The sequence below is a fragment of the Solenopsis invicta genome, chromosome 5 (genome assembly GCF_016802725.1).
Source record: "Solenopsis invicta isolate M01_SB chromosome 5, UNIL_Sinv_3.0, whole genome shotgun sequence".
Classification (NCBI taxonomy): domain Eukaryota; kingdom Metazoa; phylum Arthropoda; class Insecta; order Hymenoptera; family Formicidae; genus Solenopsis; species Solenopsis invicta.
The window spans coordinates 24,872,890-24,886,575 of NC_052668.1; the positions used below are offsets into that span (position 1 = coordinate 24,872,890).

At 39.3% G+C, this 13,686-nt stretch overlaps 1 protein-coding gene across 3 annotated transcripts in view; it reads left to right on the top strand.

Moving 5' to 3' along the window:
- The window catches only part of LOC105195264 (dipeptidase 1), a 93,967-nt gene that overhangs the window by 40,494 nt on the left and 39,787 nt on the right, over positions 1-13,686 (top strand). For all 3 annotated transcript variants that reach the window (XM_026130950.2, XM_011160628.3, XM_039449284.1), the window contains exons 5-6: positions 2,601-2,751; positions 7,834-7,903. In XM_026130950.2, the coding sequence (XP_025986735.1) occupies positions 2,601-2,751; positions 7,834-7,903 (221 nt within the window). The remainder of the gene's footprint in view (positions 1-2,600; positions 2,752-7,833; positions 7,904-13,686) is intronic.

Here is a 13,686-nt window from a genome sequence, read left to right on the forward strand (position 1 = left end):
TTTACTTATTTAAAAGAAGTGTGACTGTGGCTGAAACTAGAAAAGCTAAATTAAAATATCCAAATTTAACAAAATGGCAGTTTTTGGTAAAAATTTTTTTATTTTTCCCACAAATATTGATTTTTTTTCATAAACAAAAATAATTCTAATTAAATATATTTCTGAGAAATATTTCTAATTGAATTTTTTTCATCTTTTAACAGCTCGTATTTATGATTCTATTGTTTATATAAACAAGCGTTATGTTTTAAAAATTAAATTCTAGTTCCGGTCAAAGAGAGACATATGATACTTGTAAAAAAGTTCATTGATATTCCTAATAGTTTTTAAAAAATTCATCCTACCAGATTAAAAGTGGTTAAAAAAAAAAAAGATTTTAAAGTTTCAAGCAGAGAATATAGCATGCAATTTATAACTTTATCAAATTATCAGATATCGACAAAAGCTTAGATATTTTAAACACTTCAAATATTAAGAATATATACACGGAGGAAAAAAATTGGTTGAAAAAACTAAAATATTTAGTCCGATACGTTCAACTAACCACTGGGTCGATTCAACAAGTTATTTAGTTGCACAAAAGAGTTATATTTCATTCGTCAACTATCAACATTTTCTTCATCAAGAATTAACTAAACCAATTCAATATTTAGTCGAACGTATCGGAATAAATATTTTAGTTTTTTCAATAAACATTTTTTTCTCAGTATATTAAAAAAAGTCGATTTTTCCTCTCAAGCTAGAATATCCTCTTAAGAAGGATAAATTATGAATTACAAGCGACTTAAAATTGGCGCGTTTTAAAATCGTAAAATTGAATTTATCACCAAAATCGTTTATCCTATGCACAAGCCTTGTGTACATCAGCTCAATTATCGATTGTTCGACCGGTACGCAATGGTGTAGGCATGTTGAACATATTAAAAATACACGGTATACACCAGTATACATCGTAACGATGCAGCGCAGGTCGTATTATGTATTCCGGTTACTGCTTTTGTGATATTACCTCGCTGCGCGCAGCGATATTTTTAGAAGCGCGATAATCCGCCGTCGGCGTCAAGTGTATTACTTCCACCTAGTTGCCGTGAATTCTTTGTAATTGGATGATAAATTGCACCGCGCGTTTTTTTTCTCCTCTTTCATCGAACTCGTCCGCGTGAGCCGCCGTAAGCCGACACCCGGAGTATATCGCAGGCGGCCAGTAAGAATTCGCCGGCGAGCGTTATAAATTATCACGACCGCAATCGTGTCTGCGCGACTTTACGTGCAAACGTATTGACAACAAGACACCTCGTACCCCGTTAGATACGCGTCAGAGGTCCGCGATTTTAATCAAATCCGCAAAACGCAGACCGCGAAATTGGATTCCCCGATACCGCCGACCAGATCTCGCGTCGCGCCGAGTCAAACTCGATTAAGCGATTAAACGTCGCAGATCGAATTCGCGGAACGCTGACAAAATGCCGCGATTACCGCGACTGATTAAGAGCCCCCGCGTAAACCCGAGCTTTTCTTCGATCGGCTCGGATTTCGGGGCTTCGGGCTTCGCCGCACACTCGTCGCGCCGGGTTAATTAACTTTTATTTACGCTTTGTAATTAACGATCGTCGCAACGAGACATTCCCGATAATCACGGGCAATTTAAAAAGATTTAATTAATTCGAAGATCAGAATCGTCGGATAAGCTCGTTTAATTATAATCCACGTGCGTCGCGCATTGTCCACGTCGTAATTGAATTTTGCATTCTCATTGTCGACGTTTGAACGCCGCACGCGCGAAATAAAATAGCAGAAACGCTAGCTCGCAAAAAAGATTCTGCGTTTAAATTTAATTTTTCTCCGCGACACTTTTTTTTGTTTCGGCCCGCAAATTCCGAAACGGTTTCCTAAAAGGTTGCAACACATTTTCTTCGATTGTTTTTGAAATGTAGACTTGCTCATCGAACGGCGACCGTCATTGGTTCTTACCTGTGGATCCAACCAATTAAGCATCGAACCATCTAACCATCGAAGAAAATGTGTTGCAACCTTTTAGCTCACAACTGTACGTACGTCCGTCGGGAGTGCGCTCTTTCGCCACGACTCCGTCGTTGTTTTCCGATGTAGCGCAAAGAGAATTTGCAAACTTCGCAGATCCACTTACCATCGGTATTACTTATCGGAGGCACGGGCGGAACTTCGTAACGACGTTCCAGCCGTTATTAGATTCGCGTGTCACTCGCGTTACGTGCGAAAGCTCGTGAGAGCGAGATTATTCTTCCGAGAAAAGTTAATGGACGATGCACTGAATCTGGACGAGGTTAAAACGGTAGAGGATTTCTCATTTGTGCTCGTTCCTTTACGTTAAACGGCCAAGAGAGTTAAAAGCGCAGTCGTACGCGAGATTCATCTATCTCTGAAGCACATGTCCGAAACATTCACCCTTGGAGTTATCGGGCTTACATAATACAAATCCAGTCACTATATCGCGGAGCAAGGGTCTGCTAATGGTGATGAGAGGTTCAGCTTCAAGATCCAAGTTCACGCTGTTACGCGTGAATAACGACAACGGGGAGAAAGGGATAATGCATGAAGTAAGTAATAACGTATGGTTTCAGGTATCGAGAGGGCGCATAAAGAGGCTAGATTAGCGAGCCTAATAGGGGTGGAAGGGGGCCACGCTGTCGGAGCGAGCCTGGCGGTACTGAGGATGCTGTACGAGCTGGGCGCCAGGTATCTCACCCTCACGCACACGTGCAACACACCTTGGTGAGTGTGCCAGCGCAGAAATAAGAAAGTCGGTGATATCGGGCTCTGAAAGCGATGCGTGATAAGAGAAGCGAAAGATTAAAACGCGTTGCGCCGGCCGTTATGCTGGTCGTTACACTTGTATCGCGCAAGCTGGTAATTTTGTTAGTGGTCCTCGCGTACATAAGCTCGGGCTTTAATCGCGTATTAAACCTCGCAAAGTGCAAGCGCGCAATGCGCTGTTAACCCATTTCGCTTAAATCAAAGTGTTAAAAGCGGCAAACGAGATATGATTAAAGCTACAGATTGCTCGTCACCGTACGGCGACTCTCCGACGCTAAAACCAATCGAATCTCACGAATATATTTTATTTTCCACATGTGTCAGGACACGCAAAAGTTCACCGTTATAAAACGTTATAAGAAGGGATTGCGAGAACTAAACGCATCTATGTAGCTAGCAAACGTAAGAGAGTCATCGTTGAAAATGCAACTTACGCGCAATGTACCACATCGGGGTCAGAATGTATCACCCGATACGCGTTGATGCGTGAATAATGATTACAGTAGAATTTTATCGTCCGGCTGCTGAAAATGGGCCGCAATAACGCCGGTCATCGTGGCAGATGTAATCGCCGGTGCCTTTGCAAGCAGGACTTTTCATCCCCGTTGCCGACAGCGTAACACCCAGCAGGCCGGTAGTAATTCCAAGCCGTACAGTTTCGTTCATTTCTCGTGCATTAAAAGCTATCGCTTTGAACGCGAACAGTAAAACGTTTAACGTAAACGGATTAAAGTTCCTATAATAGTTCGCGCGTCGACCGTAAGAGATCAACGGCATAACGTTACCGCGGTGCGTTTGTGCGGTAATCCGCAAAATTCACGGACAGAATAGTTTTACGGTATTAACGTGGCCTTTCAAAGCCACGGTCGCATTGGAAAAAAAAAACGATAATTGCAGTGTCGAAAGACTATATTGAGTACATAGGTGGATTAACTTTTTATACTCCAAAACATTTCGACTATTTCATGAAATTTTTATAAAACCAACTAAGCGATTAGACAATATTGCATTTGAGTCAATCATTGTGTTGAGAGAATTCCAAAATTTTATTTTTCAGAAAACAAGAGATAACGTTAATTAAAAGTTACGAAATAAACAATAATAAAGCTGAAATATATAAATAAAAGTATAAATAAAGGACAAACAAATTGTTAATGTGAACCGTTGTGATTGTTGATGCAAAATATTAAAAAAAAGAGTTTAGATGTAAACACAAAAAAAATTAGTATCAAATTAAGAATTTATTGTTTCATATGTAAACAAGAATATAAAATTTTCTTGGAAAAATTTATAATTTTAAACTGTCATAATTTGTTTACGTGAAGAAAATTTTTCTCTTCGTATAAAAGAATTATGTCTGTTTAAGATTATAAATTCTTAGAAAATTTTATATTCTTGCTTATACACAAAACAATAAATTATTAATTTGATAGTGATTTTTTTCTATGTAAAGAACAATTTTACTGTAGTATCTAAAAATTTAGCTAAATACAGATTAGAAAATAATTTATGTTGAACTTTGAAAATAATTATGTAAGACGTTCAAGCATGACGATACTTTTATTTAAAAAATTCTGACATTCTATTTAGTAACCAGCTTAAACGTCTAATATAATTTTATGATTTTTTATGATTCAATATAATTATTTTTAGATTTGTATTTCAGCAAAATTGCCCTTTCAATTTAAATGTTTTGATTCTAGAACTGGATATTTTTAACACGTAAAATTAATAATTATAAAAAAGACAGTATTAATTCATCCGCCAAAAATTTAATTATTTTAATCCATTGTTGCATTTATATTAATGACCAAAATAAATCCAGCATTTAAATGTGTACACGAAATTAAAAAACAGTTATGCTGACGTAGTTAAAACTTCTTTAGCTAGATACAGAACTGAAAATAATTTTATTGGATCATCAAAATAATTATATAGACTAAAGTGCGAATAAACAATGCTGCAAAATGCATTTGAATCTCAGCCTTTGAATATCGTACATAATTATTTTAATAACTTAACAAAATTTTTTTCAAATCTGTATTTATCTAAATTTTTAAATACTTTAGCAAAACCTTTTTGTATATAAAAAAAAAGACGATTCACATAGCAAAACGGAAAAAGAAGTTTTCATATTTTGAGAACAAAGGACTAAAAATTTAATTATGCAGTTCAGTGGAGTTCTAATTCGGAGCAACTTTTTTTTCGCGAGTCGAGCTGTTTCGTTTTAGGATAGAGAGAATATCGAATGTGGATGCGGGATTATGTGAAGATCGCAGATCGTGCGGCTCAGCTGGCGTCATGGCAGTGACGGAGCGTCGAAATATTGCCGTGCGACAAACAATGGAAATTCGCGAGCAGCGACGAACTTTTACGAGACGTCTCTCGACGGCTGCAAGACGAACGCGATAGAAAAGCTTTTTGAACTGATGTATCGCGCATTTCGGCGCGCCATTCTCTTACAAACGGGATGAGCCCTGATCGATCTGTCCCTCTTGGTTTCGGCTTCCGATTTTATGGTATCGCGCTGTTTTACGACATTGCGATGAAGAATCGCTGCTCTATTATAGATAAATTTCGTCGCGTTATCGCGTTCACGACTGCAATGGATTTACGTTTTTCTCCCGAATTCTCTTTTAGTAATCTCATAAAATGTTCCGCTAAAGATTTTTATCGAGACCGGCGCAATACGAATTTCTAGTTAATTAATGTTACGTGCGATATTTTGAAACTTTTACGTTCAATTCTCCCGCAATCTAGTACTATTATTTAAAAATTACATTCAGATTAAATTCACGCGTTTCCGCGTTTAATTGATCAAACAACCTGTTCATTATATACTCATTTGGTTTGAAATTATCCGAGGAGTAATTTAAACAGGGTACGATTACTTAAAATGCCGTGTTTTAAAATCGTTAATATTTTCACATAATTGACAATAAAAGAGGATTTTAGGCTGCTTCGTCGAATAATACCTTCGTTATTACCCGATGTACAATGAGGAACACGCAAGACAACGATCAACTCGCTCAACTTATTTCACGAGTGAAAAAGGAGCTTGATAATAGTTACCAAATACCAAGTAAAATAATGTCAATTAAATATTTAATTAACGTAACCAAAAATAATTTTACTTTTCTGTATATTCAATAAGTGTAATCAAATTTGGTTATACTTGGTAAATATTTAAAAGAATAAAATCATTTTCGATTATATTATTGAAGTATTTAATTGGCATTATTTCACACAATATTTAGTAGCTATTATTAAATCCTTTTTTCAATGTAAATTTAGCCCGGTCAAAGGACACACCGTGGGAAAATATGCACGCGCCAAAAGCGCGCCCGGTTAAAAATTATTAACAATAGGAGCGTTGTCGGGCCACCATCGGCGCGATTTATTTCCGCGGCGATCGGTACGCGACGTCCGTTATATTTCACGCATCCCTGCTTTGCTCATCCGTTGCTTTGCAATTAAATCTCGCGTGTAACATGATAAATCCCGCGCGGATTAATGTATATTGTAGCAATATTATTCGCATCCGTCGAACACTCGGCATTTTACAATAGATAGGGCGATTACGACGCGCGGTCAAACAAAAATACGGACCCGTTGTTGCTGTCGCGCCTCTCTAGGCTCGCGGCCATAAATCCGCGAAATCGCGTTTGCGCGCACGACAGGTGCCGGATCGCCGGAGTCCCGCGCGATTAAGTTCGGTACAGCGGAATGTTCGACGACGGCACCGATGCGTACAGGCTTCGATCGGCGACTCGAGAGCGGAACGAGAGGGAAAGCCGCGAGATTTAATGGCGCGTGTCCGTCGTCGGTCGCAATTAAATCCGGCAGTGCGGCCGAAACTTTGTGTAGCCGATCTCTCGAGTCGAGTCGAGTCGAGTCGAGTCGAGATGGTAGAAACACGACGGCTCGCGATTATGGCTCGGTTATCGATTATCTCTACCATTACTGCCACCGCATCATTGCTCTATTCGCGACGGGCTTAGAGGATACGGCGCTAATGCGCACGATTGTCAACGTGGCATTACCTCGGAGTCCTCGAGCTGACGCCTAAAGCACGTCGTACGTCTCGCATAATCCCATCTACATAAGATATTTAACTCCCCTCTGTCTCCCCGCCGAGAGGCAGAGAGAGAGACGCTTGTTATCACGATTAGTTGTGTAGCCCCGGGTGAATCGGGATAACGTGATGTGATGTGCGCGGCCAAAAGACATGTGTATACCGTGTGGAAAATGACTTCTAGGGGAAAACATTCGGGAACGCGCCGCCCCCGCCGTTTCTCGCGGCGCTCGCGCGGAATCCGGTTACTTTCTTTCGCATAAAAGCCATCCAATTTATCGGGACGTGATTTATTCGCGCGTTACGCGACAGGATCCAATTATCAATATATCACTGCCGAGGAAAATATATTGTCGATCCTACCCAACGATCCATAGAGAGATGTTCGTAATTATTCCGAAATAGGAGCGCACAAACGGCAGATTAATAGGGACATTACAGGCTGTCTGTATCGAGATTTTTATGTCCCATAAAACCGGAAGATTAAACTTTTGTAAAACTACTCTTTTAAAAACACACAAAAAAAAGAGACGAACGATGCGTAACATTTTTATTTGGCAGCCTGCGATCTGCCTGTACATGAACATTTCTCTATTACCTTTTTCTCTCTGGTGTCTCTTTCCTCGAAAATACAAATTCAAAAACCGAAGGTGTCGATATAACAAGATACTTCCCAATTGGAGATTGGTAACGGATCTCTGTAATGAACGCCGCTGTGTAATGGAAATTTAATGAAGTCGCGCGTACTAGAATATTCCCCGAGATCATTCGGAATAGAAACGAGTTAGTTGCGGTATGATTGCGAGCTAGCCATTGTGGCTCGCCGCGAGCTACTGTCCTGTGAATAATACCATTGCCGTTATCGTTAGCATTACGGGGGCGTGGAAACCTGTGATTAGAGAGAATTCTATCACAATAACATTCACGATTGTAGCTACTGAGTTACTGACCTGTTGGTTCGTTAGGGCAGACTGCAGCACGGCGGATGAACCCGGTCAAGTGCCTCAAATCGGTGGTCTCTCGAATTTCGGCAAGGTGAGTAAGAAAAGTATTTGCTAGCTCATACCTCAATGTTATATGCGTTGCCAGGCAACTTCTATGACACGCATGTTCGCGATGACGTGAAAGTCAACATCGAATGGGAGTATATTACGTCATATTATTACTGTATTATTCATAATGATAATAATAGCTCATTCCTTTCGAATTCTCGGCGAAATTCATTAAATTTTGCGGCGCCGCACACGTGAGCTCCCGATTATGGCATCGGGCACGATTTCACGAAAGCGTATACATATTCCTCTATAAATCTATCACACTCTATAAAATTATTTTCGCAAAAATGTCATGTATCTCTCTTCATCATATGCGCGAGAAAAAAAAACAGTTACAACCAGTGCTATCAATCTCGCTCGCTATTATTTATGACGCAGCCATACGTAAAATGGAATTGAAAAAAAAAATATATGGGTGCTCGCATATTGAAACGCAATACAATTTGATTGCGTTTCTTTTCGAAACAAATCTCTCGAAATTTTCCGGATTAACAGCTTTAAAGTTCGATTATGGTGTCAAACAGAATTAAAACACACTTTCCGTCCGCTCTCCGCCCGTTGCGACAGAATGACCGATTTTAACCGCGTCAGCCATATATACAACTGAGAATTTAATCGTAAATCTGGTATGTTCTGCGCCGCTTGTATCGACGTGTCGTCCATAAATATACGGATTTCAATGAGAATTTAAACGAAAAATGGTTTCACCAAAGTGGAACCGAAATGTTTTTGGTTCAATCGGAGATCCATCGGGAACGGTGATATCGGATTTATTGCTGCGGTGATTTCGCGAGGGTCTGTGCGTACGCACAGGAAAAACTCGCGCTATAACGCAGTAATAACGTCAAACCTTATGATAGCATTTTCTCATTGCATCGCACGTCTCAGCTATAAAAGCAATAAAAGTAACGTTAACGTTTAATGCACACCTTTATTTTTCCATCCTTTGTAGCATACTCGTCGGTCGTTCGTATTTCAATTAATTTTCATCACATTTACAAGCATATAAAAATTAATGACTCCTACTTATATTCATCACTTCTACTCATATAATTGCTAATTAAAAAAAAATTATTTATAAATATTGTAATTACAGCTGACAAAATATTTCAAAGGAAAAAAATATGCTCGAAAAATCCTAAGGCGAGCATTAAGTATTAACGCGATATGTATCAGTCTCGTACATTGTATTCTGAATATTGGAGCTCACTGAGGAAAATTGAACAGCAACGATGTTTGACAGAATAATTTGACAGCATACTTTTAATGGAATTACTATAATATATTCCATGCAACTAAACAAGTGATTATTCACTGTAATTATCTTCAACGTTTCAACACTTTAAAAGTGTTTGTAAAACAAAGAGTAAATTTTCGCGAAACTAGATTCCGAGCAATCTACCGATCGAGCTGATCCTCTGAAAACTACTAAAATGGATGGAGCATGTTTCGAAGTTCTACGGCACCATTGTTCGCCTACATGACGAAGGACGGTTAGTCCAACGGATTAGTGGTCGTTTCCAAATTCACTTCAACTCCCTGATACGCCCAGCTCTGTCCATTACTGTTAAAGTACCTACTTAACTTTTAATATGTAAATTTCATCGCCGAGAACTTTAAGAGCATTATATCCTCTTCATAAAGGCCGAGAATATTTTGAGATATATTTGAAACAACTTGAGTTTATTAAAACGCTTTATAAGATACACCGGAGGAAGTATATTACGAGAATTTTATCTTAAATAACAGCAAAATAAGCTGTCAAGAATATTGAACGGCGATTAAAATAGTGGTTCTGCACGCGACAAATTGCGCGTGGTAATATAATATCCCGTGTTAAGTTTGGGGTTAACTTCGAATATATCAGTCCATTTGTAAACGATGACGCCACGTTCCTAGGCAATCACTTAAGAGCAATGCGCCTCTCACCTTTCAAGGATATATCTTCTGCTTGTCAAACTTTAAGTTTCTCACGAAAGTGTCACGTAGAGGGGTCGTCGCGAAACTTCACACTGGGGAATAGTCTGAGCAACAGGGATGTGTCACTCGGCAGTCTTCATCGATTCGGATGGGCTTAGGAAACAGTAACAATAAACTTTCCTCAGCCAAGTTGCGAAATTGCAGTAATTGATCCAGTTCCATTTGCGCCATTAATGTTGTCTTCGAGTGGCTCATTGAATTTATTTCGATTATCGAAAAGCGAACTAAATTTACCGACAAATTGCCGTCGTAGATTCGATTTGGACCGAAACGAAGAAAGCGCGACGAGTTAGCCGAATCCTGTGTTTTCGTGTTTTTACATTCTCAACTAATCCAATGTCCTCCACATTTATAATATCTTGCTCAAAGTATAATACCTTTGCGCCAGTTTCCAATTAATCGATTTCTACGTAGTCTTAATCATCGTAGATGTTCCGTAACAGAAATTTTGATTGTGTTTGCGACAGTGGTATGGCTAAGTCCTTGCCGATCAAGGAGGAATTGAATTTGCACCACGGTGATGCTTCGAGCTGTTAGTTGCACGCTCAAACAGAGCTCTAAGAACTTTATCGCTGGTGAGTGCGGGGACTACCCAAGCTCTTGTTCCATTATCGATGGAATTGCGCTAGAAGCGATGTTTAATCAAATCATAACGTTTCTGCTTGTCTTCCTTTCAATTCTAAAAAAAAAGCTTTGCGCATACGCTTTCTATTTATTTCATTTTCGTATTCGAATAATACACTCTTTTATATCTCTAACATCGTTTTAATCGCTCGCAAAGAACAGTACTCGAGATACTCTTCTTATCGCCTTCAATTCCATTCATGTCGATAGGTCTACGGCCTGTCTGCGGGAATAAAATACGCGTCGCTCGTTGCGAATGACGGCGGAGGAATTTTCTCAAGTTCTTCCAGCAAGAAATGCACTTGCCAGCTCATTCATATTTTATGTGTAGAGTAAGACCGGTCTTTTCCATTGCGCGTTTATCCATCTGTACTGACGGATATCATTCGTCGTTCTTCAATGCGTGGCAAACGTGGGAAACGGAAGTGAGAGAAAAAGAGAGAGAGGAAAGAGAGAGAGAGAGAGGAGAGAAAGAAAGAGAGTTGAAGACAATCCCAGGGGCGTTTTTCGACGGCTGAAGACGCATGCGAATGACTTTAGGGATATGGTACAAGTGTAAACCAACTGCGGACGTAGAAATTGCTCAAATATTCAGTGGAAATGGCGCGACAGTGCGGCGACCCTTATCCTTTTGGGACAAAGAGAGATTTATCACGTGCTCGTCGCGTGTTTAACCCGGGATACAAACGCGCGTCAAGACGTAAGCAAGATCTCACTCCGAATCTTCATGATGATATTCATTTGTATAACGGCTGAAACTAACGCGATATAACTAGAACATGGATTTATTAAATCTACGATAGGTAGGGTTGGAGATAAGATTGTCGTGTAAGCGTAGTCATAATATTGATATACCCGGGTAGAAATTTTTGATCCGAATTTAACTTGCGCCGGATTAAGTCCAAATACAAATCTTGATGGTCGACATATTACACCCGGTAATTATTTGAATCTTTTCCTGGATAAAAACAAAAAGTTAAATAATTTTTATAACAATAAAAAAAATTGAATTTTATAGAAAATATAAATGTATGTACTTTTAAATTTTATAAGAAATTATATATAATATTTTGTTTATTTCTAGCACAAAAAACTGCCCAAATCATTATCAGATTTGGTCTAACAAACGTACTCCAGATTTATTATAGTATATCTTATATGTATATAACTTTAATTTTAATATTAAAATTAAAGACAATGATACGCATAATTTTTATTACAATTAAATTTATATAATATGTTCGATTATCAGTTATGCTGAACCAGTTTATTTGGTTTTTTTGTGTGCCGGACTAAATTTATAAAAACTTATAAACAACTTATAACAACTTGTAAAACTCGTCAAATAATATTAATTTGTCCGACACACAAAAAAAAACTCAAGTCTTTAAAATGCGTTACATTTCCTGTAAGTGCCGAATTTGATAACCGAATCAGGACCGAATATCAAATCCGGCATGTCCAATTCGATCTTGATTTCGACCGGACATAATTTCCATCCGCGTATTTTCTCATTTGCCTTTTAGATGTGCTGCACGCTACGCGGCGGTAGATTGCATTTGGTCCAAATTGTCGGAAACGAAAACAAATAGGATTGCTAACTGTGACAGATGTTGCGATTACGTAGCACATACACCCTTCGGTTGACTCCTCCGCAATGAGCATTTCGCGTCACGTTCTCATGGTACTTTAACGGTATTCTGTAGATTCGCATCTTATTCCACGTGCGAAACGTAAGGTAGGAAATCCCGAACTCCGGTAGGCAGGTACCGCGAACGTGCACGATTAAAAATTCATAGAAAATCTTCGAGCCGGCACGATTTTACGGAATCTTGGATTTATCCCGAACTTTCGGAAAAGTTCGATTGCATTAGTCCGATTGTATCGCCGATGGGAATCGGTTTCGTGCGCAAAACTTTCCTCGATCGTTTCGACATACAAATAAATTATTTAAAAAGAAATATCTGTTACTTTTTTATGAATCGTTCCATCTCGGAGATAAAAAAGTGCCAATAATATTGCAAAATTTAACAGTTTTCCTGGAATCCCTTGCAAACACTAGAAAATTACGGCGATATCGTCCGGGCACTCAAGTAAATTAACGCCGTGTTGAAAGGGTTAAAGTAGAATTGCGTGTAACTTTTTTTCCGCGGTTTACAGGTTCGAGTTTACAATTATTAATGCGAGCGAAAGGGGGAAACGTTAACCGTGACGAATCCCCTTTTGTTCCTAAAAAGCCCGCTGCCTCTAACGGCCGAAGCCACTTTCGTCCCGCCATTCGAGAAAATATCAACGACGTACTTTCTAGACGTTCGTCGAAAGCCGCAACGTGCTTTTGCGCCGCGGTGGAACGGGGGGATGTGCAACTGCAACTGAAACGGAACACTTCCGTCGACGTGCGGAATTTACATCGCTCGCATATTCGTAGGCGAGTTAACGCGACTCGTCGTCGTCGTCGTCATTGTTGGTTCTCGCATTCGCCATTAAAACAAGACGAGTACTCGTTTTAGAAGTGCGACGGAGGCGAGAGCGTTAAACGGACTACCGTGCGCCGCGCCACGTCGGCAGAACGCGATTTCGGATAGCGAGCCTTTTTTTTCACGAAATAAACGAGAAGCGCGAAACTTTGATTGCTCCGCGACTAATGCAAAATGCATTGATATTCGTGGATGCGACGCTCTGGAAGAAAGCTCAAGCGGGAGGACCGCGCTATGAGGCTTTTAATTAAAGCAAGGAAAATTGTTTGGAGGACGTTCGCTAAAGGAAAATATGTATATGAAATTGTAGATCTATTTTTAGAAAAAGGATTATATTAAGTTTTTGCGCGAACTTTCACAAAATTTCATTTAATTACGTGCTCTTTTGGGCTACTTATTTTGCAACTAAAAAGGAAGATCGCGGCTGTGGCCAGCGCCGTTCGGACGAGTTTTTGCTGAGTTATATTCGCGGCACTCTCGAAGAAAATATGCAAACGGCCGTCACGACGTCTCCTTTATTTCCGAGAGATTTGCAATTCAAAGTTTGCAATTAACCTTTGCCTCGACTTATAAGCAAACATGAACTTTTACACATTCTCTCATCGCTATCAAATATTATTTTAATCAACAGTAATCAAATGATATTGTTTACCTCAAATGATCCAGATACTTTGTGAAAAGT